The 25450-nt window shown below is 39.5% G+C and overlaps 2 protein-coding genes across 5 annotated transcripts in view; one reads left to right on the top strand and one right to left on the bottom strand.

The window, feature by feature from the left end:
- Positions 1-11975: 11975 nt before the first annotated feature.
- Positions 11976-14569, bottom strand: LOC117295918. Its single transcript, XM_033778710.1, has 2 exons — positions 13990-14569; positions 11976-13251 (listed from the first exon to the last, which is right to left on the bottom strand). The coding sequence occupies exons 1-2, from the start codon at positions 14446-14448 to the stop codon at positions 13219-13221; spliced, it is 492 nt and encodes a 163-aa protein (XP_033634601.1). The 5' UTR covers positions 14449-14569; the 3' UTR covers positions 11976-13218.
- A 2924-nt stretch (positions 14570-17493) lies between these two features.
- Positions 17494-25450, top strand: part of LOC117296174 (trichohyalin-like) — a 28008-nt gene continuing 20051 nt past the window's right edge. For all 4 annotated transcript variants that reach the window (XM_033779060.1, XM_033779059.1, XM_033779057.1 and 1 more), the window contains exons 1-5: positions 17494-17694; positions 22034-22222; positions 22826-22880; positions 23619-23803; positions 24223-24387. In XM_033779060.1, coding sequence (XP_033634951.1) covers positions 17506-17694; positions 22034-22222; positions 22826-22880; positions 23619-23803; positions 24223-24387 — 783 coding nt within the window. In that variant the 5' untranslated portion in view covers positions 17494-17505. The remainder of the gene's footprint in view (positions 17695-22033; positions 22223-22825; positions 22881-23618; positions 23804-24222; positions 24388-25450) is intronic.

The raw sequence follows: 25450 nt of genomic DNA, 5'->3' as shown, positions 1-25450 counted from the left end.
CATGAACATGGACACCTGCCCCTGGCAGTTTCGGAATAAAACTTTAAAACAGAGTGTTCATTTTAAGTTTGGATATAAAGTGTTAGGGACGCATCGGTTAGAACATAAGCTGTCAAGTTAATTCAGTTTTATTATGTTTTTCATACAGGGGTAGGAAGACAGTTTCTGCGAAAGGGGTTGATTTGGAGCAGTCTAACATCCGGTTTCTTGTTGGGATTTTATATATTCCTCCTCAATTTTACTACAAATGTTTCTGATTGTATTCTTTGCATAAAAGGAACACGTTACCTTGGATCGGTCGAGTTGGTTGTTGCAAAGCGTTTGTAACCGTTTGTTATAGAATGCACATGATTAGAAAGCTTAACACAGAATTTGGTTCATTCTGACCGCTTTTTGACCCATTTCATTGCGATTTTGTCCGTATTCTTATTTGTCTTTCAACGACTATGGGACTGAGAGAAAGATTGTGATTGTGTATATTTTGTTTCGGAAACTGATTTGTTTTGGATGATTAATTGCAAAAAAAACATTAAAGTCACCTGGAAATAGATTTTTTTTTCTTTCAAACATAAGAGTATCTGCTTACGAACAATAAAACAATTTTTTAAGTAATTGTTTGTCACGATTTATATGTTTAAAAAATATATAAAGTTGTTTGGGGGCTGACTCCGCCTACCCCTTTTGTGACGTCAATCGAGGCAGACTTTGCCTGCAATGCGTGTAGTAAACACACGTGCAAAGTACATGTACGTCCAAGTCGTGAGTTGGTACGTTTCAAAAAGTGTTTTTCTGCATTCAGCAGCAATACACCTGGTCGGCATTGCCGGAAAAAAACAAAAACATATTTTTTTGAAACGTACAAACTCACGACATGGTCCGTACATGTACTTTACAATTGTGTTTACTCTACGCATTACAGGCAAAGTCTGCCTCGATTGACGTCACGAACAGCGCCCTCTCGGGTCGGGGTCTACTCTTAAATTTGTAAATAACATAAGAAATGATTTTTAAAAACCTTAGTTAACTGTTTATTCACATTCCACTCATCAAAAGACATATATTGGTGACAAAAGCTTTATTTTGAAAAAATACCACTTCCAGGTGACTTTAAACAATTTTGAAATGTGGATTTTTGTTTTGTTTATTGTAAGACTCTTCCTGTAAGTTACAGTATTTTATTAAAAATAATGTGGAAATTAAGTTGTTCTGTTTGTGTAATGTTTTAATGTTGTATTTCTTAGAATTGGTTTTATTTATCGAGCAAAGAAAATATTTGGGAACGAAACAAACGTTTTAGGGAACAAGAATATTATTTCGATGGAGCAATTTTAGTCTGAAATCTGACTGAATATGAAGCTCATACTATAGCAAAAATTTCTGTGAAATATTTCCCCTTTGAAATGAAGTCATTTTCGAGACAACAGTATTTGAAAACCTCAATTGCAACGGCTGATTTGTGATGTTAGAGCCAAAATTAAGGACATTTTCTTCGCATGGATGGTGCAAACTGATGGCTTTCACTATTTTCTCTTGACTCGCGCAGCGGATTAAAGCCGAATTTGCACAGTTTGTTATTTCTTGGATTTGATCACACAAAACATGAATACTGCCTCAGATCCACACCAATTCTGTAAGGATCATTTTCTGTAAAAGTGTATCCCACAAAATGATTGAGTGATCAATCTGTCACTAAAGCTTTCATTTCACGCTCGAGCGGCGTGAACAGACCTGACAAATAAACATAAACATTCAATTGTTTTATGACGGCTTGGTCCGAGTCCGAGGAGGGATCCCCAGGAGTGATTCGAAGGCGACATTCAGTCCGTCGAAGGGGGGCTCGTCGACGGCATCGCACGGGTAACAAGAGACTCGACGCTCGCCTCACAATCTGAATCTCGGGGCTTGATGTATGTAATCAGATGTCCGTCTCATAATTATTCGAATGATGGAATCGTCTCATCATTTTATTGTAATTTGATGCATGACATTTTTACATACACGCCCTTTGCACGTCAAACTATAGGTTTAAAATCGCCAGTCAAACACACACATCAGTTCGGTTTTTATGTCTTCACAGCGTGTGGGCCTTAAAAACCACATATCAGCTAATCAAATGTAACGAGCCTTAAATGTTGACGTTCGGGCCATCCAGTACGGTTGGCAAATGAGCGGGTATGCTCGCATGGGCTACCCCTGGGACTTGAAATCAACATGGTGAAGCTTCCATGTCGGCACAGCACGCAATGTATCGCTTCTTGTTTTTTTTCAGAAAGTCCACGATGAAAAGGCGGTTTACCTTTTGGGGATTAAAACACGATGATAAAATTACAGATAATGGAAACTGTTAAAAGGTTTCCCGTTTCTCTGTCCCATACCACTCTTATCTTTCGTCCGTTCGTTCATCGGTTTCAAGTCTCGTCTCTCGGTTGAAGAGGACACTGATGTAACCGTCATACGAGCCGTAGATTGATGATCGTATATGAAACCCGTGCCCGAGAGAGACCTTAAACTAACTGGTGCCGAGTGATTACCCTATACCCGGCGCTCCGTTGGAAACTGGTGACCGCTGCTAAATGGATTTTCGGTTTCGCAAAAAGGAAATCAATGTCTTCTTTTAGAAGCAAAATACTTGATGTCATAGATTGTTTATAGAATCTTCTTTTTTTATAATAGATTTAGGAAAAATAAACAATGAAACAATGCCGTTTTTACAAACCAGTAAAAAGAAAAGCCAGAAGGTCTTTTCTTGTGTTTTTTGATCGATCAAAGTGCTTATGTGCAGCCGTTCCTTTCTTCGTATTTTTATAGCGAATGCTATTTTCATGGACTTTGAAGAAAAGAAAAATCTTCAGTATTTTACAATGCCGGTGTTTTGCTCTCAAGTTAAAAGATTTAAAATCTACGATTTACAGTTTCGAAGAGAGTCTTCAGTTTGCCACTCACTCAAGCTAAGCCGTTTTTAAAGTGTGTGGGTTCGAATCCAGGCTTATTCGAAGCCAGTTTAGCATTTAGTCATGCAAGAATGTTAACAATTTACTGCAGTCCTGGGTGAGTACATGTGCCAGGAAACTAATAGATGGAATCATAAGTGATTCTCAAATACTAAATCTGCCGACAAATATGTTTACGAGATCGTAAAGAGCCGACCCTCTTTAGACAATTATTTGGGCCTGTACAATACTTCGTTTTTAGGCGCACTTGGGTTGCAATGATACGGCCGGTATGTTTTGAGCTATACTTCATGCACATTATGTTGACATGTCATGCCTAACACCAACAGCAATAAGTTGTAAACTTAGCGCCAGAAACTATTTTTCCGTTGTTTATTCCAAATAGTTGTCATTTTCCATTCACCTAAGTAGCCTGCAGGTCAATTAATAATCTGCAGATAACATTTTTCGTATAATTTGTTCGCTAGAAACACCATTCCAACTTATGATATTTCTAAGACATGCTTTTATATCTTATAGAAACAACACTTTAATATGGTCACCCGTCCTACTCGTGCCAAAATATCCTCAGCGCCACCCCCCCCCCCCATTCTCCATCCTTTAGAATATAAATCAACTTTTTAAACATCATGCATACTTCATCATCAGTAATAATGTTGTTCTCCCCGTGAGGCAGGAGCAAGAAACCATCATCTCCCACTCTGAATTATCCTTTTCCGTGTTATAATACCATTTGAAAGTAACACTAGATCATTTAATGCACAGTCAACTTTCCATCTCGTTTGTTGAATGCCATGATTATCACGGGCATGGAAGAGTTGAGTTACTTCCCAGAGACGGGCGACGAATAATTTCATCTTAATTTAGTAGCGACAGCCGCTCCACGGACATTGGCCAAACAAAGCGTTTTTTTAATTGAATGGATTCCAAGCCGAAACTATAATGATGCGTTTTTCGTAAACTTTCATAAATTTAATTTGCCACATTTCGTTTCATTAGAACAGAAGCGTCAATTTTCCAAGTACGATCGGATAACCATTCTTTATGTTATTAGCGAGGATGTCCAATTAGGTTCTTGTCAAATTGTAGCAAGCCTCTTCCAGGTGAGTGCAATGTGTGACCTAATTAATAGAAACTTGCAACACTTGTGTAAATTAATTACCATGCTTATAAACTCCTAGAGTTATTAACCATCCCACATATATCTATCGAAGAGGTTGTTTTTCTCGTCTAGAGGGGAAGCAGCCATTGACGACTGCCTTTAAACAGCTTGTGTGGCCAACTACACATAGGCAAGGTATTTCTCGCCTGGATTCTTCCGCTAAATAAAAAGTACAGCTTCAAAAAGGTTTCATTTTAAGGTGAATGTTCTGGACCTAAAGCAAATAATGATTGGTCTTAAGAGGACTATCGATTCCTATTAATTCAATTAGCTCCCTGAATTATTTTCATTTGAAACGTGTTCCTCTATAGTAGCCTCTTACGTCGCTTTTAAATACTTGTTTTGTGCGAACTTGCATTTGAAAACAAATTAGATAGAATAATATATTATTTTTAAATTTCTGGTATTTTGTAAAATCTTAACCCCTATTTGCATTTGCTACGTCATTACAGAGAACCTGGCTGGTTACAAATCATGGTTTACTTATTTTGTATCTACAAATTTCTAGATCCAAACTACTATTAATTTGTATATGAATTACTTGGCAGAAACTGATTCGTAAAAACAAGCTACACGGATTCGTAATATTGTGAATCTCTTATTCGTTCACAGATTACTCATTTTGTTATTACCAATTACTTATTCGTAATTTAACCTGATTACAAGGAGCTGATTCGATTATACAACATTGCAAGTCATACGAGTTACTTATTGGAATTCTTAATGTTATCTGCATTTACCATTTATTAATTTCGTTATTACAAGTTACTTATTCGTTACAGTTTACTTAGGCCCTACTTCCGGTTAAATAAAATAACTGATTGTCGATGTTTCATTTTGAGAATTCACAAAGCAATGCAAAACAGCGCCCTCACTGAGGTAAACCAAGGCCTGTCATTGGCTGAGATTTAGGCGCGGTACCGTGCACGCCTGCCCGTTTCAATTTTACCTCAGTAAATGGCAACAAATGGGGTGCGTTCGATTAGCTTCCCTGTGTCTACCCCGCGGTGCTCACTCGGGTGAGCCACTGACAAGATCACTCACTGCTCTCGTCGTGACGTCATGCACCTAGGGCCAGCCCCCAAGTGACCCACCCCACAAGCAGGGCACTGGGGGCTGACCCGGGTGAGCCCATTGAATGGCGTCAAAGCTATTCGAACGCACCGGGGGAAGACCGGGGTCAAATTTAACGGTTCTGCTTACTAGAATTTGGCGCTTACATCCTCTTGAGTTATTTGCTTTATAGGGCTTTCTCCGTAAGCGTGGGACTCCGCGGTAAGCACAGTCATGAAACTTGACCATGCTTTATTTGAATCTCAACATCCAATCAACACCAGTGTGTTATATGTCACAGAACCACTGTTTTAAACAATTGTAACCTAAAAATAGTATTCGTTTTCGGTCTGCGTTTACTTGTCGTGTTAGTCACTTCAGACTTGTAACTGTTAAAGATGACTGTTATCATTAATGTTGAATACATGATACCTTTAAATAATGATGGATGCCACTTCAAGTGCTTCATAGTGTTCACGATCTGATTTCTTTCCTCTCAAAACATTTTCCGTTTTTTTTTCTATGATCCAATTTCTTAACCTGGGCACTAGTCTTGGTGCCATACGCTGTACGCGAGATATTAGTCACTGCATGTGGCGAACACCAGCCCTGGTTTTCGATCTGACAGACAGAGGACGCCCTCTATCAGTCGGTGATTGTGTGATTACAATTCGCATGCTTGAACCAAGACTAGCAAAACAGGTGCAATTCGGCGGTCAAACATAAACAACAGCAATCCAATTATACGGGAAAAATGATTGATTATAAAGATATTATCGGCTAGCTTCTATAATATCAGATAGGCTACAAAACATGACGTTTTATAGTCCTATAAAAATGTATAAAGATATCTGAAAAAAGTGTTGAGTGGAACTATAAATAAAAACAGTTTTAGTTTGAAACATTGTTTCTTCAGTATAGGGTCTCCAAACAAGTGGACGGTGCCTCAAGTCGGAACCCGAAGCCAAATCCGCAAATCCAAAAAGATTTGACTGCCTGGTTTCACAATGCATTGAAGATTGTTGTCTATTATGAAGCAAAGTAATTTCTATTGTGGCATCACTCTTTCCTTTTACCATCAATCATAACTCTTTGTTATCGAACCCCTGCCTTCGATTTCCAAAAAGCACTAAGATTCATGAGTTGTCAGCATCACCGTTACTAGTTAATTTTTATTTTGACTTCTTACTCTGCTTTGCAATTTGGATTGACACACAATTTTAAGACCACGGCTAATCGCTTTGTGAAAGCGAGCCCTGCTTGACTATTTCCTCAGGAATCGCCTCCATTTTGTTGCAGCCTTAAGTTGTGGTGTTCCTTTTGGTGGCGTGTCAACGCTGATTTCGTCATCGCATTTTTGGGGCAAACGGAGATACCGAATTTTCATCATTTCTGCACGCCAATTAAAACCTGGACCTTGACTTTTAATAGTAGGCCTATCGCGTTTTTCAAAGTCTACAGTGATGGGATTTTGCAGTACTGCATCATTAGGCAAGTTCTGAGAGTCGCTTTTCATCACTAACTGGTCGTTGATATTCTCGTGGGGGCGCCCTACGATACTGTCGATGCCTTTTAGAAGTTTTTCCTTCCGCTGCTCGAGCTCCATTGAAAGGTGATCGTTGTCGTCGATTCGAGCTCCTCGTAGTTCCTCGCGCTTTCTCGCGCGAGTTTCATGGAAAGGGGATACCTGGGCGACGGCAGATAGACGCCGAGATGGGGTCTTAGACGGGGGTGATCGCGAGAGGGCGTCTTCTAATTTTAGTTCGTGGCATGAGAAAGATGCCGGTGGCTCGGTCGCAGTTGCCACTGGCCACTGATTGAACTTCTCAATGGTGGCGCTACTTACATTGTTCATGGCGTTCACTGAAATCCGCCTACTTTGCCTCATCCTCGGGACGGGTGAACCGACCAGGGAAACTTTGCGAAGGCTTAGTCGACTAGTCGGGACGCTTGACGAAGGCCTGCGTTCGGGACAAAATGGCGGATATGACGTAGCCAGCCCTGGAGTATCGGCCTTTCGGAATGTGTCACCTTCGGTTGGTAGCTTGGGGGAGGTGCATTGGGTGTTCTGTAACCTTCCCGAGGCTGTACTTGCCCGTGACTGTCTTCTTAGAATGTCAGAGGTTATAGATGAGTCTTGTCCAACGGGAGAACCGCACGGCACAGTGACGGCACGGTTCCTCTTTACAGCCGAAAGACCGACAGGCGATTGCGGTGACTTCCCTTGGCGGGAAATGTGTGTTCCTAGTTCATCATGTTGTGTATCTACTCCAGAAGTTGTTACGCTGTGGCATGCCCGTGCATCTATAAAAGGGCTCTGGTGGGTTAAGCTTTCATCATGGTCAGGTTTACCCGATGTGGCAGGCCGACGGACTCTCTTATGCCCCATGGCCATCGCCATTGGCACAACGATTACTGGATGCGCTGAGCGAGTCCGTTGTGTTAGTGGTGGGGGTGAGGTCGGTGGGGTTGGTGTTCCCAGGAAGGCCGCCGTGGACACTTCAAGTGAGAATCGTCTCCCCCGCGGTGAGGTTAAACCTTTTCCCGCGTCAGGAGAAAGACTTCCCCCACCATCATGCTGCTGCTGAGATCCCTTCTCAATCTCAGCAATCTGCTCTGGTGTAAGATTGCTCCTTATCTGTGAGACCTTTTTCTTGAGTCTCTCGTAGCGGGCTCTAACCAGCTGTGTCTCGTTGTCCAAGAGGCGACGGGAGTAACATTGTTCCTGCCCGATATGCTGGACCGTCTTGTCGATGGAGCGATCACGCTGCTGGGGACTTGTCATGCTCGGTGATGATCCAGTCGTAGCGATCGGTGGGAGAGTCCCGGTCGATGGTCGTCGGGCTACAGCCTTCTGTGACATTATTCTGTCTCAAATTGTCCACCTTAAATACATGGAATAAATAATCAACATTAAGCATTTTGAATCTTAGTTTTGTAAGTAAGGACTACACCTTGATTGTTCTCTTCTTTTAGTTTAACGACGACGCAGACAACTAATATTCTGCCAACCATTCTCCTTTATGGATTATCAATCCTCATTACATCACGTTGTTTATTTACAGACGTTTCATTAATCTACATAATCTTACCTTTACGAATTCATCAACCTAGCGAGGTCCTCATAAGCAAGAGATAAGATGACACCTCATTCTATCATCAAGAAACAAAACCAACTCTCGGTTCGTCTGTTATGTCCATCCAAGTAACCATGCGTTTACAACAAATCGTATGTTGTAGTCCTATCACGTACTACTTGTACCCGGTAACACCAAGTTCCATTGTGATGATAAAAATGCAAAATCTAGCACGAACTGACATGGCGGCTATATTGCGTTAAAAATGGGAAAATTATTACCCGTTGCACAAGTCTGTAGGAAACTAATGAGGACAAAGTTTCGTTTCAGCGACACCCTTATCGCCGCCAGATTAAAAAGAGATACCATTGCACATGGGGTGGTTTATCTTGAGCAATACTTACCGATATCACAATCCGATGAGTGTTTGCAAGTTCAACCACTTCGAGGGTTAATGATGTTGGTTTTCTGTAGTCAAGTGACATGCATTGGCCCTTTTCAAAACCACGGCTAGCTTGGCCCCGCGGTTGATTTTGACAATTAATTGCGCGTGCTTTGCGTACGTGCTCAGGGCTTCAGACGAGAGAACGGAGCCTGAAGCCGATTCCAAAGCCGAAGACGTGGTTTCGAAAAGGGCCATAGTATATGTGAACAGTGGTTCCGGGACCAATCATGGACCGATTGCTCCACAAGAATGATTCTCTAAAGATAATGAAACTTCGAAAAGGTAAAACAAATAACTAGATAAAGAAACAATATAGGCCTATTAAAGGGATGCTGCAGTGAATTCAAATAAAACAGTTAATTTATTTATTTCTGATATATGTATTGAACATCAATAAAATGGTTTTGTTTATTCCCGACATACCTGACTTGCCTAATTAGCGAATAAGTCATGCCCCCTCCCCTTTTGTGGATTGTTGTCGCCCCCTACCATCGAAGTAACGTCGCGAATTCAAACATATCGTCGGCAAAAAGAGTCTGGTCCCTAACTACACAGGTACCAGGCCACACAGTGCACACGTCTCTATATGCACACAGCCAGGGGGCCCGGCGGCTCGGGTTACCGAAATGACGTCAAGTTAATGCAAATGACGGCTCCCTTTTAAGGGAGGGGTTCCCCTAATCTCTTGAAAACCGTTTTTAAAACACTTGCGCTTTTAATAAAAAATAATAACAAATATTTCAGGTCTAAAAAGTCATGTTTAATCGTTTAAATGAATAAAACAAAAAACTGCAGCCACCCTTTAAAGAACACAAAAAAACTAAAGTCAAGTATTTCGAAATACAAAAAAAAAAATACATAAATACATATGCTATTTGCTTGTATACTTGAATTCACCTCCTACACAAGTGGAAAAGCTTAGGTTTCCCTTTGTGTATGTACTCACGCATCTAATTTGCATACTATCATGCGCTGAAAATAGCAATAGCAACCGCAGTGTTGAGTTAACGGTGAATTAAGTGTCTTCGCACGTACCTTTCGTTGCCTTGGTATTCCCATTTCCTTAATAGAGAAGCATCGGTTGCTATGCAACAAGGCCTGCCTCATAATTTGCCTCACAATTTGTGGCACAAATATGTTCTCGTTATAGGCCTGTGCCTCCTACTTGTCTTTCAAAAAGGGGGAATTGGAAATCTTTACTAAGGGCTAAAATCCATAAGATATTTTGTTGGATGAGTCGTCTAAGTGTTTGGGGTGTGAACCGCTTTTTGAGCAGACGACACGGTTTTGGCACCCTTTTACACACAGCGGGTTCACTAGTCCGTTCGCTCCCGTGCACGACATGAGCCACCGCGACATAGCCTCGCTGTACACGTTGGTCTGTTTAGCAGCGGCAGTTGTAATTCTCTTAGCGGGCTACTGGAGTGCCTCTACCGAGAGATTCGCCTTACGCACCCACGAAGAGCTCATCTTGCGAAGGGTATGGAATGATGCTTCGTCGCTGAAGCATTTGGTCAACGCCACTCACCGACTCGATCAGAGACTACGAGACACCAAGAAACGAGTGTTGAGACTGACTCGCGACAACGAGGCACTTAAAAACACAGTCAACAAATTGAAGAAGACGTCTTTGAAATTAAGGAAACAGAGAAATACCCTGCTCACTGAACGGCAGAGTCTCGACCATGCCGTGGCTATGTTAAAGGGCAAGAACGGGTTAAAGACGGGTTTAGCCGAAGTCGGCTTGAAAGAAATGTACGACGAAGAAAGTTATCAATTCAGCTAATTTTGATCGTCACGAAGTTCTGTGATTTTTAATTGTGTTGGTTTGACATCGAGTCACCTCGCATTTCACGTGCAAAAACAATACTTAGAAGTCTCACAAAAGTTTACAGCAAAGGGAACAGAAACATCATTCGAGACACTGCTCCCCATCGTGGGTTTATCGTTGTGTTTATCATATTATTTCAATGCTACATACGAAGTGTGGACCTGATAACAAAAGAAGTCCACATATTAATGTAGGGACTTGGAACACTATGTGAACCATGCCAACACACGTCCACACAGTGCTCATACAGTGTTGAAGAATATGATTTTCCTTTAGTGTAAAGACCAAAGGAGTTTCAAAACAGTGACTGCAACTGTTCATCGTGTGTTCGAAAAACACCACTCCCCATTGTGTTTTAGCGCTACATGCGAAGTGCGGACATAAAAACAGAAGAGGTCCACATAGTGAAGGGACTTGAAGCACTATGTGGACACACGTCTACACTAAGTTGCTTACAGTGTTGGAGAGCATGATTTCCGTCAGGTGTTACACAGAACAAAGGCATGTCAAAATAGTGACTGCAACTGCAACCCAGAGTTGTATGTTAATTAAGTGTCAATCATCGTTAACAATAAACTCGAACAGCATTCATTTTTGCAGCAGTATATTGCCCCTACTAAATTGAATGCCGATTTCTAAAATGAACGCCCTTATAAGGATTCAGTCCCTAAAATTAGCATGTCTCAAAGTGAATTTGAACGGACAATATCATGACGTTATGAAAGTAAAATAGACTGTTTTGGGGGTTTTCTCCGAAATCAGGGAAAACATATTGATCAGAACATTTATTACAAAACTGCCTCAACAAATCATCGTAAAACGTATGACTTTTACCAAGAAATAATTAATCGAAACAGTGAGTTATTAGAAGATATGATACATGGGCCCGATTTCATGGAGCTGCTGAAAAGCTCAAAATATTGCTTTTATGTTAATTACGTGGTGAAATGGCATAAATTATTGTTTGGTTATGTTCTATCTTATGCAGCTCTCTGAAATTGGGACCTTGACATCCATGTTTATAGGCTAGTGTCAATACCACAAGAAAAAGGTGAAGCAAAGCAGATCTCTGCTCAGGCCTGTGTGTTTAAACTTGTCACTGTGTAAAGACACTGGACACTCTTGGTAATTGTCAAAGACCAGTCTTCTCACTTGGTGTATCTCAACATTATGCATAAAATAACAAACCTGTGAAAATTGGTCGTCGAAGTTGCGAGATGATCATGAAAGATAAAAACACAGTAACACACGAAGTTGTGTGCTTTCAGATGCTTGATTTCGAGACCTCAAATTCTAAGTTTGAGGTCCTTAAAATCAATTGCGTGGAAAATCACTTCTTTCTCGAAAACTACGTCACTTCAGAGGGAGCCGTTTCTCACAATGTTTCATACAATCAACCTCTCCCCATTATCTCTTTACCAAGTAAGGTTTTATGCTAATAACTATTTTAAGTCATTACCAATAGTGTCCACTGCCTTTAAGTTGCTAAACAAACAGTCATACATTTTGCATTTTGCCTTGGTGTATTACCATGAAGGCGTGTGTTTTGGCTACGGCTACGGCTTTGGATTGATCGTAACATGCGTTGAGGATGCAACTAGCAGCAGCCGTTGCTGGACCAGCCAATTCGGTCAAAGCACATGGTGATTTGTGCAATTTCGAAGTCTTAGGCTAGCCTTAGTGTGTTATTTCTTAAAATAAAATAAATGTTTTTGGTAGGCCTACACAAGGCATCAGCTCGCGGCGATAGAGCGATAATGACTAAGTTGTCATCAACAAAGTCAGCCACAACTTAAACAAACTTACTTCAGGAAAATCAGAGAAATTTCAAATGTATCTATACAAACAAGTTAACCATTAAACTGGAAGATAAAGAAGTTTACTGGATTGATAAGAATAAACCACACAACTTTTTTTTGTGCACTCTTAAATTTGTCTATATGGTTTTTCCGATTTTTTTGTTATGCTGTTTTTATCCTCAAAAATTAATAAATGAAAATAAATTAAATGTTTTTATTCAAATCAATACTTTTATTTTTGTTTTAGTCATTTTAACAATATGGACGTCAACAGCCTTTACATTATAAGTGTTTAGAGATTCATTGGATCGGTGCTTTCTAAAAACTCCTACCCGATCAATTTTACCATTGTCATTGCTTACTACTGTTTTCATATACAGAAAGAAAAGCATGTACTTTAAAAACTTTAAAAGCTTACAGGGGGTGAACGGTTATCATAATGATTAACATTTTAAAATATAAATTCGGTACATGGACTTAGTTCTTTCTCCGGGGTTGGTGTAGACGAAGAGCAAAAAGGCACAACCATGGTTGTAAAATAACACGAACCATTTTGATCACTACCAGTTGTACATCTTGACGAAGAGAAGCAACTATGGTTGGATTGACACCTGGGCAAGGATTCCGTCAATGGTTGGACTGGGATTCGAACAGCATCCTAAATCAGACTAGAAGGATTGTGAATTTGGCCTGATTCTGAATCTGTTATTTACATGAAAGAGGCTCAGTCCCTTCGCGATTGACAACTTATTGTGAAACATCCATTCTCTCGGCGATCATACATGTAAATCGTCGAGGAAGACAACCTTTATGCTCATCAGCTCGACCAGTCACTTCGCGTGTGAAACATTTATTCTCTCGGCGATCAAACATCGTAGAGGCAGACAACCATTAGGCTCATCAGCTCGACTTGATGCTCTGTAAAATCTCGTTCTGCAGAAATGACAAATTAATGTCCAAAATCAATCGTTATAAAATTGTGCCATTTTCTACCCTCGTGTAGACATTGCACTTGTGTGGGGGGGGGGAACAAATAAACCACAAAAACTTGCGTTTATAACTAGACACCTTGCATATGACGTCAACAGCCTCAAGAGCGCCCTCACTGAGGTAAATGAAGACTTCTCAATGACTGAGAGGTGAGTGCACAGCGCAGGCATGTGTGTGTAGTTTCTACCATTGGTCTCTATTATAATAGTTTATAAAGATCAATGGTTTTCACTGTTTGATGACGTCAGCGTCAGTAATGGCGGTCAGTGCAGAGCAGTTTGAGCGGGTCACAAATTTTTTAATTTGGCACTTAATTTTGTCTGGTAACCTTACTCTGATAAGCATAATTGCTTTGTGCTAAGCAAGTTTTGGTAATTGCTCTGTGCATTTAGGCCAAAAAAAGGTCAAACTTCATTTTCACAATTTGCCTCACCGCGGCATTCATGCATTTACAATTATACGTTTATTAGAAACGAGTGAATCACTATCAATTGACATGTCCCAAACTGCGTTTTATGTTATGACAATAATAATTATTCAAAGTGATACAATTTTACTAAAAACGAATGCTTCATAATGAATGTTTACCATATCCCAAACCGTGTTTTAAATACATCAAAAGCTAGGTGAACTTTGTAGGCTTTCATATAAAATATAGAGGTATAGCCACTCGAAACTTACCAGACGACTTTTTAATTTCTTCAGTTCTTCTTTCAGTTTACCCGTTTCATCGTACAGTTCTTCAACTTCTTTTCTGTGCTCTTCCGCACTTCCCTTCATCTTAAAAATCACAAGTGGAATTTTGGCAATGTAATCTCTCAGTTCTTTATTCGCCGTCTCTAGACCAGAGATTTTGGCGGGAAGGTTCCTATGTACCGGATCCACCTCAGTGTCTGTCTTTTTCCCAGAAAACTTTTGTTCTAATTCCTCCAGAACTTTCTTTTTTTCCAACTTGATCACGTCTGACTCCAGTCTGCTTAATTCTTCTTTAAGAAGCCAATAGTTTTCGTGATCCCTAGAGAGGGCAAATCGACATGATCCACCACCGGAGAAACTGAACCGAGAGTAGACATTCCAGAGGACACTCAAAACGGCAAGGCTCGCCAGGACGACGGAGATCGGTTTGGTGACGAACACCATTATGTCTTTTCTTGGCTACAATCTCCTTTAAAGTAAAGCCTGTAGAAGACGATCAGGTTTAAGAGCAGAGAATACTGTCCTGAAGACGAGCAGAGTATAGGCCTACTGTTCGAAACGTCCAGCCCAAACCGGCTCTTCTCAGAGCCAACACTCACACAAAATAGATTTCCACATGGTTGTACCCGCAAGTTTACTATTTATTTATAGTTTCTTCCCAAAGCCTCTACGATGATGCTTGTTGGTCACTCTCGTGGGCCTGTGGCGACCGACCGGCTTGTCCACACGATAGTTTGTCCGTTCAAACTCAGGTCTCCACTCCGTTTTTATACAAGAATTTACGAATTTTACGGCAAATCATTCTCAGTAGTATGTATGAGAAACCAATTTTCTCATCTGATTCATTTTTGTTCCAAATCCACCGACGGGGTCCGCACACAGGCATTTCAAAGATAGTCCCCAAATTAACGAAGTAAATTGTGGTTCTTAAGCAGACCGTTTGCTGCTGTAGTATAATTGACAATGGTCCTGCAACGCATTGTTTCATGTTGTACACGTATGCATTTAGGAGGCCGGCTGTATTGGGCATTGTTCTTCGGTGTTCGTCTATCAAACTAATCAATCCATCAATCAATCACACACTCACCTCCAATAGTCTAACAATTCAACGCATAAATTATATTTATTGTAATATTTAAACATGAATGATAACTGAATTGTTTCTTTAGTCTTTTTCTCAAAACTTTGTTTTATTGCCGTTATACAAAACAAAATCTGTCTTCGTCAATACAATAAGCATTCACTGTCAACATTATAATGATTATTTTACTTAAAACAATACTGTTTCCGCTTCGGTTCCTCACTCAGAACATGCTTTGTAAACTAAAGTAACCGTTATCCGTTATTTTACGTTCCTCTTTGCCTAAATTTATCTCTCTAAAAACGTCTGGGTCACAACATTTACCCGGATTCCGGGTCAGGGAGCTTGACCCATATTTGGGTCAGGCTTACCCGCAAGAACTGGTTTTAACAACCGGGATTGTTAATCAGGATTCTGCGTCGTTTTAATCCATTTCTGGGTTATCAGTTACACTGATCCAGAATGGGTCGACCCTGACTGGAACCGGGCTAATCTGACCCGGAACTGAGTGCAGTCCAAATTATGCTTAACAGATGAAATTCTGCCCTAGAAAAGTATAACAGAGTGAAAGAACAAACACAAGTTTTTTCTTCTTCAAATCATTCAATGGGTGATTAGTTAGCTGCTTTGTTTTGCCTAGAACGTTTTTTGTGCTTAATTGGGTACTGTACGACATAAAACACAATGTCCACAATTTTACATCAAACTTACACGGTTTTGATGGTAGAAAGCTTCCCTTAAAATATTACTTGCTGCGGTGCTGTAATTTTCGAGAAATGAGTAAACAAAATAAAATGCCACAAAAAAATTTATCGTATGGGGAGACGAACATTTATTTAGCATGTACAACGTATCTACGCAACCCTCCTGAAAACTTGTGATTTATCATTTTCGTTTTTCCTTCAAAATTCAACGACTTATAGCTGAAACTTCCATAGGTAAAACACAAACATCTTCATTCAAAGTGAGTGGGGCGAAAAAGCTTGTGCCCCAAAAATCAACAGCCTTACACAGAGAATTTTGCTCTGATTTCACAATACGATCCTGGTTTGATTAAACCAACTAAATCGTTTTGGAAAAAAACATCATTGTGATTATCGATTGAAATCTCTCTGTGCATAATATTATTTTTTTTCCTCCAGTAATCGTCACTGCCTTTCATTCACGGCCGGGTGTACCGTCCACCGTGTCATATCTCCCCGCCTATAAACTGCCTCCGGTTTGGTCGATCGATCGTCGTTTGTTGTTTTGGAATCTGTGGGTTTCATGATCAGGCATCTGGCATCCACCCCTGCCACTCTCAGCACAGAAAATGAGATGGGTTGCTGGAATTTAATGCTCTAAAACAAATGATGCTATTGTTTATTTCACTTACATTTTGAACGATTTTGGTGATTACGCAATTAAAATACCTAGCCTATACTCTGAGTTAAAGATGGTGTGCAACATGTGATTAATTTAATGAGACAACAGCATTCGGCTATAGCCTAAATCCACGCAGACCTGGTTTCTCCATGATAGTTTCCTGAGATTTCATGATTTTTTCGTTCTTGGTCGGGAATATTAATGGGAACCGATTTGAAGCCGCCCTGCGAGCTTTTTTCTTAGTAATTGTCTCTGACATCACCCCTGGAAATCTAAGAAAAAAACAATGGTTGCTTCCCCGGGTCGACCCCGGTGTGTGGCGTTTTCTTTTTCCATGACGAACGTGTGCAAACAATTACCCATGTTCGTCCTGGAAAAAAAAAACACCGCCACACACCGGGGTCGACCCAGCGAAGCTAAACGAACGCACCCTTTGGGCGTAAGGGGGTATGCCGCCGCCCGGCCGGCCCAGTTGCGTAAACTTTCATTCAAGGACCGAGCAGGCATTTGTATTATTAGAAGCACTCCAAACATAGGCCAACCCAACCGAGCTACAAAACCACAAAGTGTTCAATAGTGAGTGGATATGGACATAGAGCAAATTGATATGAATAATGTTATACATAATTTTTGTTTGTGGGAGGCAGTGGAAGGGGGTGGGGGTCGGTACGGTGGGTCCAGCCCCCCCCCCCCCCCCCCCCAACCATTATCTGCACGGTGCCCCAAGCCGTCCGTAAGGAGTCTAATTCTAATTCAGAGTCTCTTTTTTATTTGATTAAAGTATTTTAATATTCCCAATGAAATATTGAATTGAATTGAATCGAAAGCACAAAAATAAGCTAATTAGTCTCCCCCTCCCCCCCCCCCTTTAAAAAAAACCTTCTTTACCCCACCCCATTTTGTTCGTACACACTGGTACCCGTAACGTAAATTTCGTTGCAGGATGAACGTAAGGAAAATTGTGTACCTGCGATACATGGGTCGTATGCGTTGTGTGTGTGAAGCTTAAAGGCAGGCTACGTGTACTGTACGATGATGTCGTAATCAATTGAAAAATGGCGACCAACGGGATGGCAAGGGGACACGTTCGTGGCGGACGAGCTCCCCAGTTTCTGACATTCGGACTTTTAATTGTTATCTGTGTTCTCGCTTTTAACTACTGGAATGTATCGTCTAAGAGTAAAATTCTTCAGAAACAGGTGCAGGAGATGACCTCGACGTTGGAGGAACTTGCAATGAAAAAAGTAACTCCCTTTTTTGTTTTGTTTGTTTGTGCTGTGTTTTGTATGTTGTTGCCAACTCGTCCGCCACCCACCCAGCACGTTCTCTAACGTGTTGTGAAGGACGGGTTGTCTTGCAGTAGTCTGCCGAGATCTGGATCTGGATCAATATCTCAACGCTCTTATCTTACTAGAGCAAAACGAGATGCTTTGCTAACCATGATAACTTTCCGTATGGCGCCACCACTTTTTCACTCTTTTTTACAAAAGGGATATCTCATTGAGGTCAATTAGATACTATATTATTTCATATCGAATGAAAAAAGTGGTGGTGGCGCCATACGGAAACTTTTCCAAAATAAATAATTTAATAAAAAGTGTGAATAATCATTGGCTTTCAAATCTGATTTTTTAAAATTCCCCCCCTTTTTTTTGCCGTGTCATGACATGTGTTTTAAATAATTATCCGTAATTCTCGCTAATGAGAATTTATATTGTTTTACTGTTTTCTCAAAAAGTAAAGCATTTCATGGACTAATATTTCAAGAGAAGTCTTTCACCATTACCTTCTGTAAACCCTGTAAATTATTTGTAAATCTGTGAACTTTTATTTTTTTGTCTGTACCGAAAGGGTCCAATGGCTTTAAGTTATTCTTAATATTTATTAATACAGGATGCCCGCCCAGCGAAGCAGACAGGTACAAATTAAAAACCCAATGCAATAATTCATTCATCTACCTCCATAACATAAGCAGATAAGGTTTATAGCGGTTCAGAAACGCAATGCAAAGTGGGAAGGAATATGGGGCGGTTTCTTTGCAGTTTCTACAACTCGCGCGTGCAACGCCTATATCTTTGTGTGGGTTCAACAGCGCCCTCTCTTGATATTTTGCTGTTCGCGATAAAGCTTATGATTCATGTAAATCCATTGTCATTGTTCATTGGTCATTATCGTTCCTATTGCATCTGTTAATAGTTGCGATAACGTAAACCCTCCTGCAGACGGCGAGACGAGAGGGTTACGTTATCGCAACTTGAACTAGCATTTGCTATGCTAGTTTTGAGTATTGTCTGTTATTTACAGTTAAAAATTAAGTGTTACTGTTATTAAAATATTATAATGATTTTGGGGGTTGAACAAAGAGTGGGATTCGAACCAGCGACCTCCGGATTAACGTGCCGGCGCTATAGCCCTATATGGGCGGTGTCCCTACATGTATTTTGTCAATATCTTTGCTCGGGGGTGCCAGTCAAAACATTATAATTTAAGGTTAATTTATATACAATACTCAATAGGCCTACTAATTGCTTGGTGAATTTATGACTAACATTAGTTCTATTTATTTATTTGTGTGCATTTTAATGTTCTGTTCCATTAAAATGATTCAAAAATAATTTAAGAGGTAATTTGGAAGCAACTCCTGGCTAACAGTTACTGTATCTGTCATTTCGTTTTGTTCCTTAAAGGCAGTGGACACTATTGGTAATTGTAATAGAGTAGCCTTTTACAGTTGGTGTATCTCAACATATGCATAAAGTAACTAACCTGTGAAAATTTGAGCTCAATTTGAATCGGAAATTGCGAGATAATAATGAAAGAAAAAAACACCCTTGTCACACAAAGTTGTGTGCGTTTAGATGGTTGATTTAGAGACCTCAAGTTCTATATCTGAGGTCTCGAAGTCAAATTCGGTAAAAAATTACATCTTTCTCGAAAAGCTATGGCACTTTAGAGGGAGCCGTTTCTCACAATGTTTTATACAATCAACCTTTCCCCATTTCTCGTCACCCAGTAAGGTTTTATGCTATGTTGTAATTTTGAGTAATTACCAATAGTGTCCACTGCCTTTAAAAAAACACCGTACATGACATGTATGTTTCACTGATCCCTAAATGTTTCTTAACAGGTGTTCAATTTCTCATGATTTTTCCTGATTTCAGGTTTTTCGGATGGTCTCCCTTAACTAAACCTGCAATCACAGTCAGAGATGGAAAGACTGTGCTCGTTGTTTGATTTAACAATCTAATTTGAATTGATAGAATCTATAAAATTTCTAAAATGTAACAACATTCTGCAATTTTATGGTATTATCTTCACACAATGATTGAACTTCAATCAAATTTTCATGATTTTTCATTTTCACGCAATCCCCACCCCTGGTGTTAAACTGCTGTTGTCACTGGTGTCCATGTGTAAGCTTAGCGATGCATGGGAACAATGGCCTTGAATACATACATCTTTAGGTGTGGTTCTATTTGCAGTTCAGTAGAGCATACAATGTGTCCTTTTTACACTGTGTACAGTGTTGTCTGAACAAATAAACTGGTTGGTTATTTATTACACAACCACCAACAGTTTAACATACATGGACGATGTACATATTGAAACCAAAGTTGTCAATTGTACAAGTTTTATTTTCTTGTTTGGTAGAATGATCCCACTTTGGCAAAAGAATCTTGTTTTTAAGATGTGGGATTCAAGTTTGTCAAAACTCACTAAAAAACCATGGAGGTAGAAAAAAAAACATTGGACAAAATCTTGAGCGCTTACCTACTGGGATCAGTGGGTGACCCCATTGGTTAATCGCGGCCACCAATGAGTTGTCAACAGGATAAGGTTTTGTTTAAATTCCTCTTAATTTCTACCTCCATGCTGAAACTAAAGTTTATGAATTGTAATGTTGATATTTAAAATTGAAACAAATCCAGATTCAAGTTTACCGGACATTAATTTAAATTTAATAATTTTGAAATCTATTGTTCACTACGACAGTTCATTAGAAAGTGAATGAAAAACAATAGCAGCGACACGCCAGCAACTAGCCAGCGAGTTCTGCGAACAAACACATGTTGTTGTTTTATTTATTTATTTAACCCTTACATCGATGTGTGATATAAAGATGTTTTCCAAAAATTAGTGCACACTATGGTTGAGCTTAGTGATAATATACTCTGTTTACAGTTTTTCTGTGTAACAGCTGTTGTGGAATGAATATTTGTGAATGCCCTTTTCTCTAAAGTTGTCCTTACCAGCTGTCATTAACCCATGTGACCTTGTTTGGCCAATCAGATCATGGGATGTTCTAAGGCCCACGTTGAACATCCAGTTTTGCATAGATACATCACAGAAGCAATGGAGGCAGTGCACTTTGAAATTTGTATTAGGCTAGAGTGCCCCTTCTCAAAGGACAAAATTGCCTTGCCCTTAGGGTTCTCCAATCTCCACAAGATTTAACAGACTGTCGTCGGGATAAAACATGCAAAGATATAAATACACACCCTTAATGTTTTATTTCTTGATACCTGTTTACATACGCATGCACTGTAGTCCTCATTTCTTCATTTTCTGGATAGATAAATCATCAAAATGTATTTATAAAAGGTGACTAATTTTGTTTAAATAAGCAACACAAAACAGTGTACATGTACACGTAAGTAAGTATTTTCAAAATTGATTAGTGTAGAAATGAAGTTAGAATATGATTATAATCCAACCTTTTTTGTTTTGATCTTGTTGTACTGAAGGCTGCACATGGATTTAGGAATTCATGTACCACTATAATCACAGTCTATCAGTTTTGGCGTTAAGTTAAGCTTCAGAGTCCAGCTTTCTCCAGAAGACGATCAGAGCATACTGATCGAAACGTCGAGTTGGAACCAACGGTTCTTTTCAGAACCACCCCAACTCATTAGAGATCTAGTCATTACATGGTGTTACCGCAAACCTTTCCATAAACTTAAGATGTTGGATTTTGTTAGAGTGAGGTCGGATCATAACTTAAAAGCACTGAACACGTTTGGTACAAAATGTAATTGTCAACGACCAGTATTCCCACTTGGTGTATCCCAACATGCATAAAGTAACAAACCTGTGAAAATTTCGACTCAACTGGTCATTGAAGTTGCAAGAAAATTATGAGAGAAAAAACATCCTTGTTGTACAAAATAGTGTGCTTTCAGATAGGAATAAAAGGCTTCTGGCCAGAAGTATTTTATTATTTTAGTGAGAAATTACCTCTTTCTCAAAAACTACGTTACTTCAGAGGGAGTCGTTTCTCACAATGGTTTATACTATCAACAGCTCTCCGTTGCTCGCTACCAAGTAAAGTTTTATGCTCGTATATATTTTGAGTAATTACCAAATGTGTACAGTGCCTTTAAATCAATCAAGGTAGTTGGAGTAAGGAAAGAACTGTTAATAAGAAAAATATTTAAAAATAAAAATAATAATAATAACAGGGTTTGTGTAACACCATTTCATCTAGATCATGGCACTCAGCAACAAGAGGCAATGAAAACCTTTTGATACAGTGTTTATAATTTGTTTTAAACCTTTCTTTTTACTGTTTTATCTGTTATTTAGATCCATTTAGAAAAGCGCAGTGAGGCATTACAGATTCAGATCACAGAGACCAATCGGAAGACGATGGACTTACGAGGAGAAAAAGACAAATGTGACATGGATTTAGGCAAGATACAGTTGACTGAGAAGGAGCTAACACAATCTCTCGATGGATGTGAAGAAAGACGAGTATTCATTGAGAAATCGTTGGTGAGTAACGGAATTGAAAACAAGAATTGAAGTACTTTTTGTTGTTTTTTTATGTGGGAGGTGTCCAGTTTAGTCCAGTCGAGACCACAAAGTTTTAGACCAAGTCCGAAACTTTCAATACTGGATTTAGACTTTGATCTCAAAGTCCAAGACCAAGACCCCCCACCCCCATTAAACTGAAACTGAGGCTTCAATGTCTGAGACTTAGACTTAGACCAAGACAGGTCTCCGCCGTCGAGATCAGGACCTCAGACAAATCTTTACTGTAAATAAAAAAACAATTGTTGTTTGTTTAATTCACTGATTTGTTAATGTCGAACCATTTATGGACCTGTATTTAGGAGTTTTTTTTTTCCCACTTTGATTGTGCTCTTGTAAAACAAGCTTCGAGCCATAAGATATATCCCCCCCATTCTAGCTTAGTTTGTTACTATTTCCCGATTCACCCTATGGATTAAGCCACAATTTTTACAGGTTTGTTATAACAAACCTGTAAAAATGTATATATAGAATACTGTCTGCGACTATTTTGTCAGCTTTACTGATTCTGGTAAATGGAATTCATGATCTGATGATTACTCTGTTCCTTTTATTTGTTTGCAGGATGTTCAATCGGAAAATGCAAGTGTCACAGTACAGCTGTTAAATGAATGTACAAGTGAGTGAAAATAGTGTATATACATTGGCATGGGTTTTTGGATAAATAGTGGATTCAAATGAAAAGTCTTTGGTAAAAAAAAAAAAAAAAAAGTTTGGTACTTTGGCTTTACCTTTAAAGGGTGTGGACAACATTGGTAAGAGTGAAAATATATGTGTTCACAAATCAACATGAAACTTCAATGGTAACTTCATGTTAAACATTTTGCTCTCTCAGGTGTGTAACTTTCCCCCCAACATTTATAAGGACCCTATCTATTGGAAAATGTTTGCATCACAAAACCTTATTATTGCTTTCAGAGCCCCTGTTGAAATGGGTCACATCTGAAGGGCACCACAACAATTGTTGTGAGGGCAGTGTCTAATATCGAGGCCTGCAGGCCTTGAACTTCGCTCTCGAAGGGCGGAGCAATTTTCGTCCGGTAAGGGGCACTTCAAGTGTGTATTGGAGCAATGCACAGTGGTATCACAGCAAAAGCACAGGGCACCACGACAACTGCTGTGGGTGCTGTGGGTTATTTCAAGGCCTGCAGACCTTGACTTTCGCTCTAGATTCTGTTAAAGGGCCCTGCTATGGGGAAAATGTATTGTTTGTATTGGAACTTTGCCACTGTGATCTTGATGAAATGGCAATAATACATGTATAAAACTTTTTGGTATGTATGAGAGCACCACAGCAAAAGCGCAGGGCTCCGCAGCGATTGCTGTGGTTTTGTTACCAAACACTTGTTTGCTCCAGGGAAATTAAGTATAGCTGTCGAGGAGGAAGACCTTATTAACGATAAACAACGAGAGGAAGTTCACCAGCAGAATGAGGAAATAATTCAGCTTACCGCCAACAAGGAAGAGCTCGCAGGAAACCTTCAGAAATGCGAAGAGGAAAAAGACGAAGTCATGAACTTGGCCAAAAACTTTAAAACGCAGGTTGGTGTTTTTATTTAATGGTGACATTGCTGTAGTTTTATTTCTATGTTTGTATTTACACATTTACCCTTGGGAGACCTCTCAACAAGACACTGTTTTTAAGAGGTTAAGAACATTAAAAAGATATAAAAAAGATGATCTGGAGGTCGATAGTTCAAGTCCCACTCCAGGTAATTTTTATTTGTTCAAACCCAAACTATTTCAAACTTACCCAGACCATTTCCCTTGTGGTTTATTACTTGATATTTATATAGTAATGGTTTGCAGTAACACCATGTAATGACTAGATCTCTAATGAGTTGGGGTGGTTCTGAAAAGAACCGTTGGTTTCAACTCGACGTTTTGATCAGTATGCTCTGATCGTCTTCTGGAGAAAGCTTCTATTTAATAAAATAAGAATAATCTTTTTGTTCAAACAGGCTGCAACAGCTCAGAGGGATGTCCTGCAGTGCAAAGAAGGCAATCTGCAATGCCAGAACCAACTGCAGCAGTTGGTGCAGCAGCAGCAGGCTGTACAACAGCAGCCTGGTATGCAGCAGCAGCAACAGCAACAGTATCAACAACAACAGCTTCCTTTAAACCAGGTATGACTAACCATTACAATTCAGTTTCATGTCCATCATGCAATGTGCACGTGGTACAACAATTACTACTACTGTGGTATAACAAGATGATTTGGTAATTAGGATTTGAAACTTTGCTTGGTGGAAATACGATATAGAAAGGTTTGCGGTAACACCATGTAATGACTATCTCTAATGAGTTGGGGTGGTTCTGAAAAGAACTGTTGGTTTCAACTCGACGTTTCGATCAGTATACTCTGATCGTCTTCTGGAGAAAGCTCAGAGCATACTGATCGAAACGTCAAGCTTTTTCCAGAAGACGATCGAATCGTTGAGTTGAAACCAACGGTTCTTTACAACCCCAACTCATTTAGAGATTATCACTACATGGTGTTACCGCAAACTTTTCTATATAAGATGATTTGTTTAAATAGATGGAAATTTGCATCAGAGAAAGGTAAAATCAATTTTGATTTTACCTATATACACAGATGTGTGATAGCACTGTATTCTAAGTACTTTCTCAGTGATTTTTTTTTCACAGTGCATGGGAAAGTACTGAGTATACAGTGGTATATCAATTAACCATGTACATGAAATACAAAACCTGTAAACATTTGAACTCAATCTGTCGTGAGAGTCAGGAGAAAATAGTGAAAAAATACAGTTTGAGCTACAGTTCTTTGAATATAACACTATTTCAGGGGGTAATTATTTCACAGAAAAAATTATTCTGGTATAAACTTCATACTCGGTAAGCTTTCAGACTTAAACTATAATTCTTCATTCATACCAATCCTGTAATATGCCTTTAATTTGAGACTTGGCTCGGTTAAATATTATAGGATGTTTTAAATTATTTTTTTGATGTAACATGTGTAACTGCTGAAATTCCTTACAGGGTGAATATAATTTTGTTTTTGCATTCTCTATGGTTTATAAAATCATGGCATTTCCAGCAGTATCAATTAGGTTTAAATCAAGATGACCAACATAATCAAGTTGTGAATCAAGAAAGAGAACAGCAACTCCAGCAGGTCATAAGACAACATGGCCGCTATGTACAGGGTGGTTATCAAGGCAC

This window comes from Asterias rubens, chromosome 10 (assembly GCF_902459465.1).
Source record: "Asterias rubens chromosome 10, eAstRub1.3, whole genome shotgun sequence".
NCBI lineage: Eukaryota > Metazoa > Echinodermata > Asteroidea > Forcipulatida > Asteriidae > Asterias > Asterias rubens.
The sequence above is the reverse complement of the archived record's forward strand: the minus strand, read 5'-3'. Positions and strand labels throughout refer to the sequence as shown.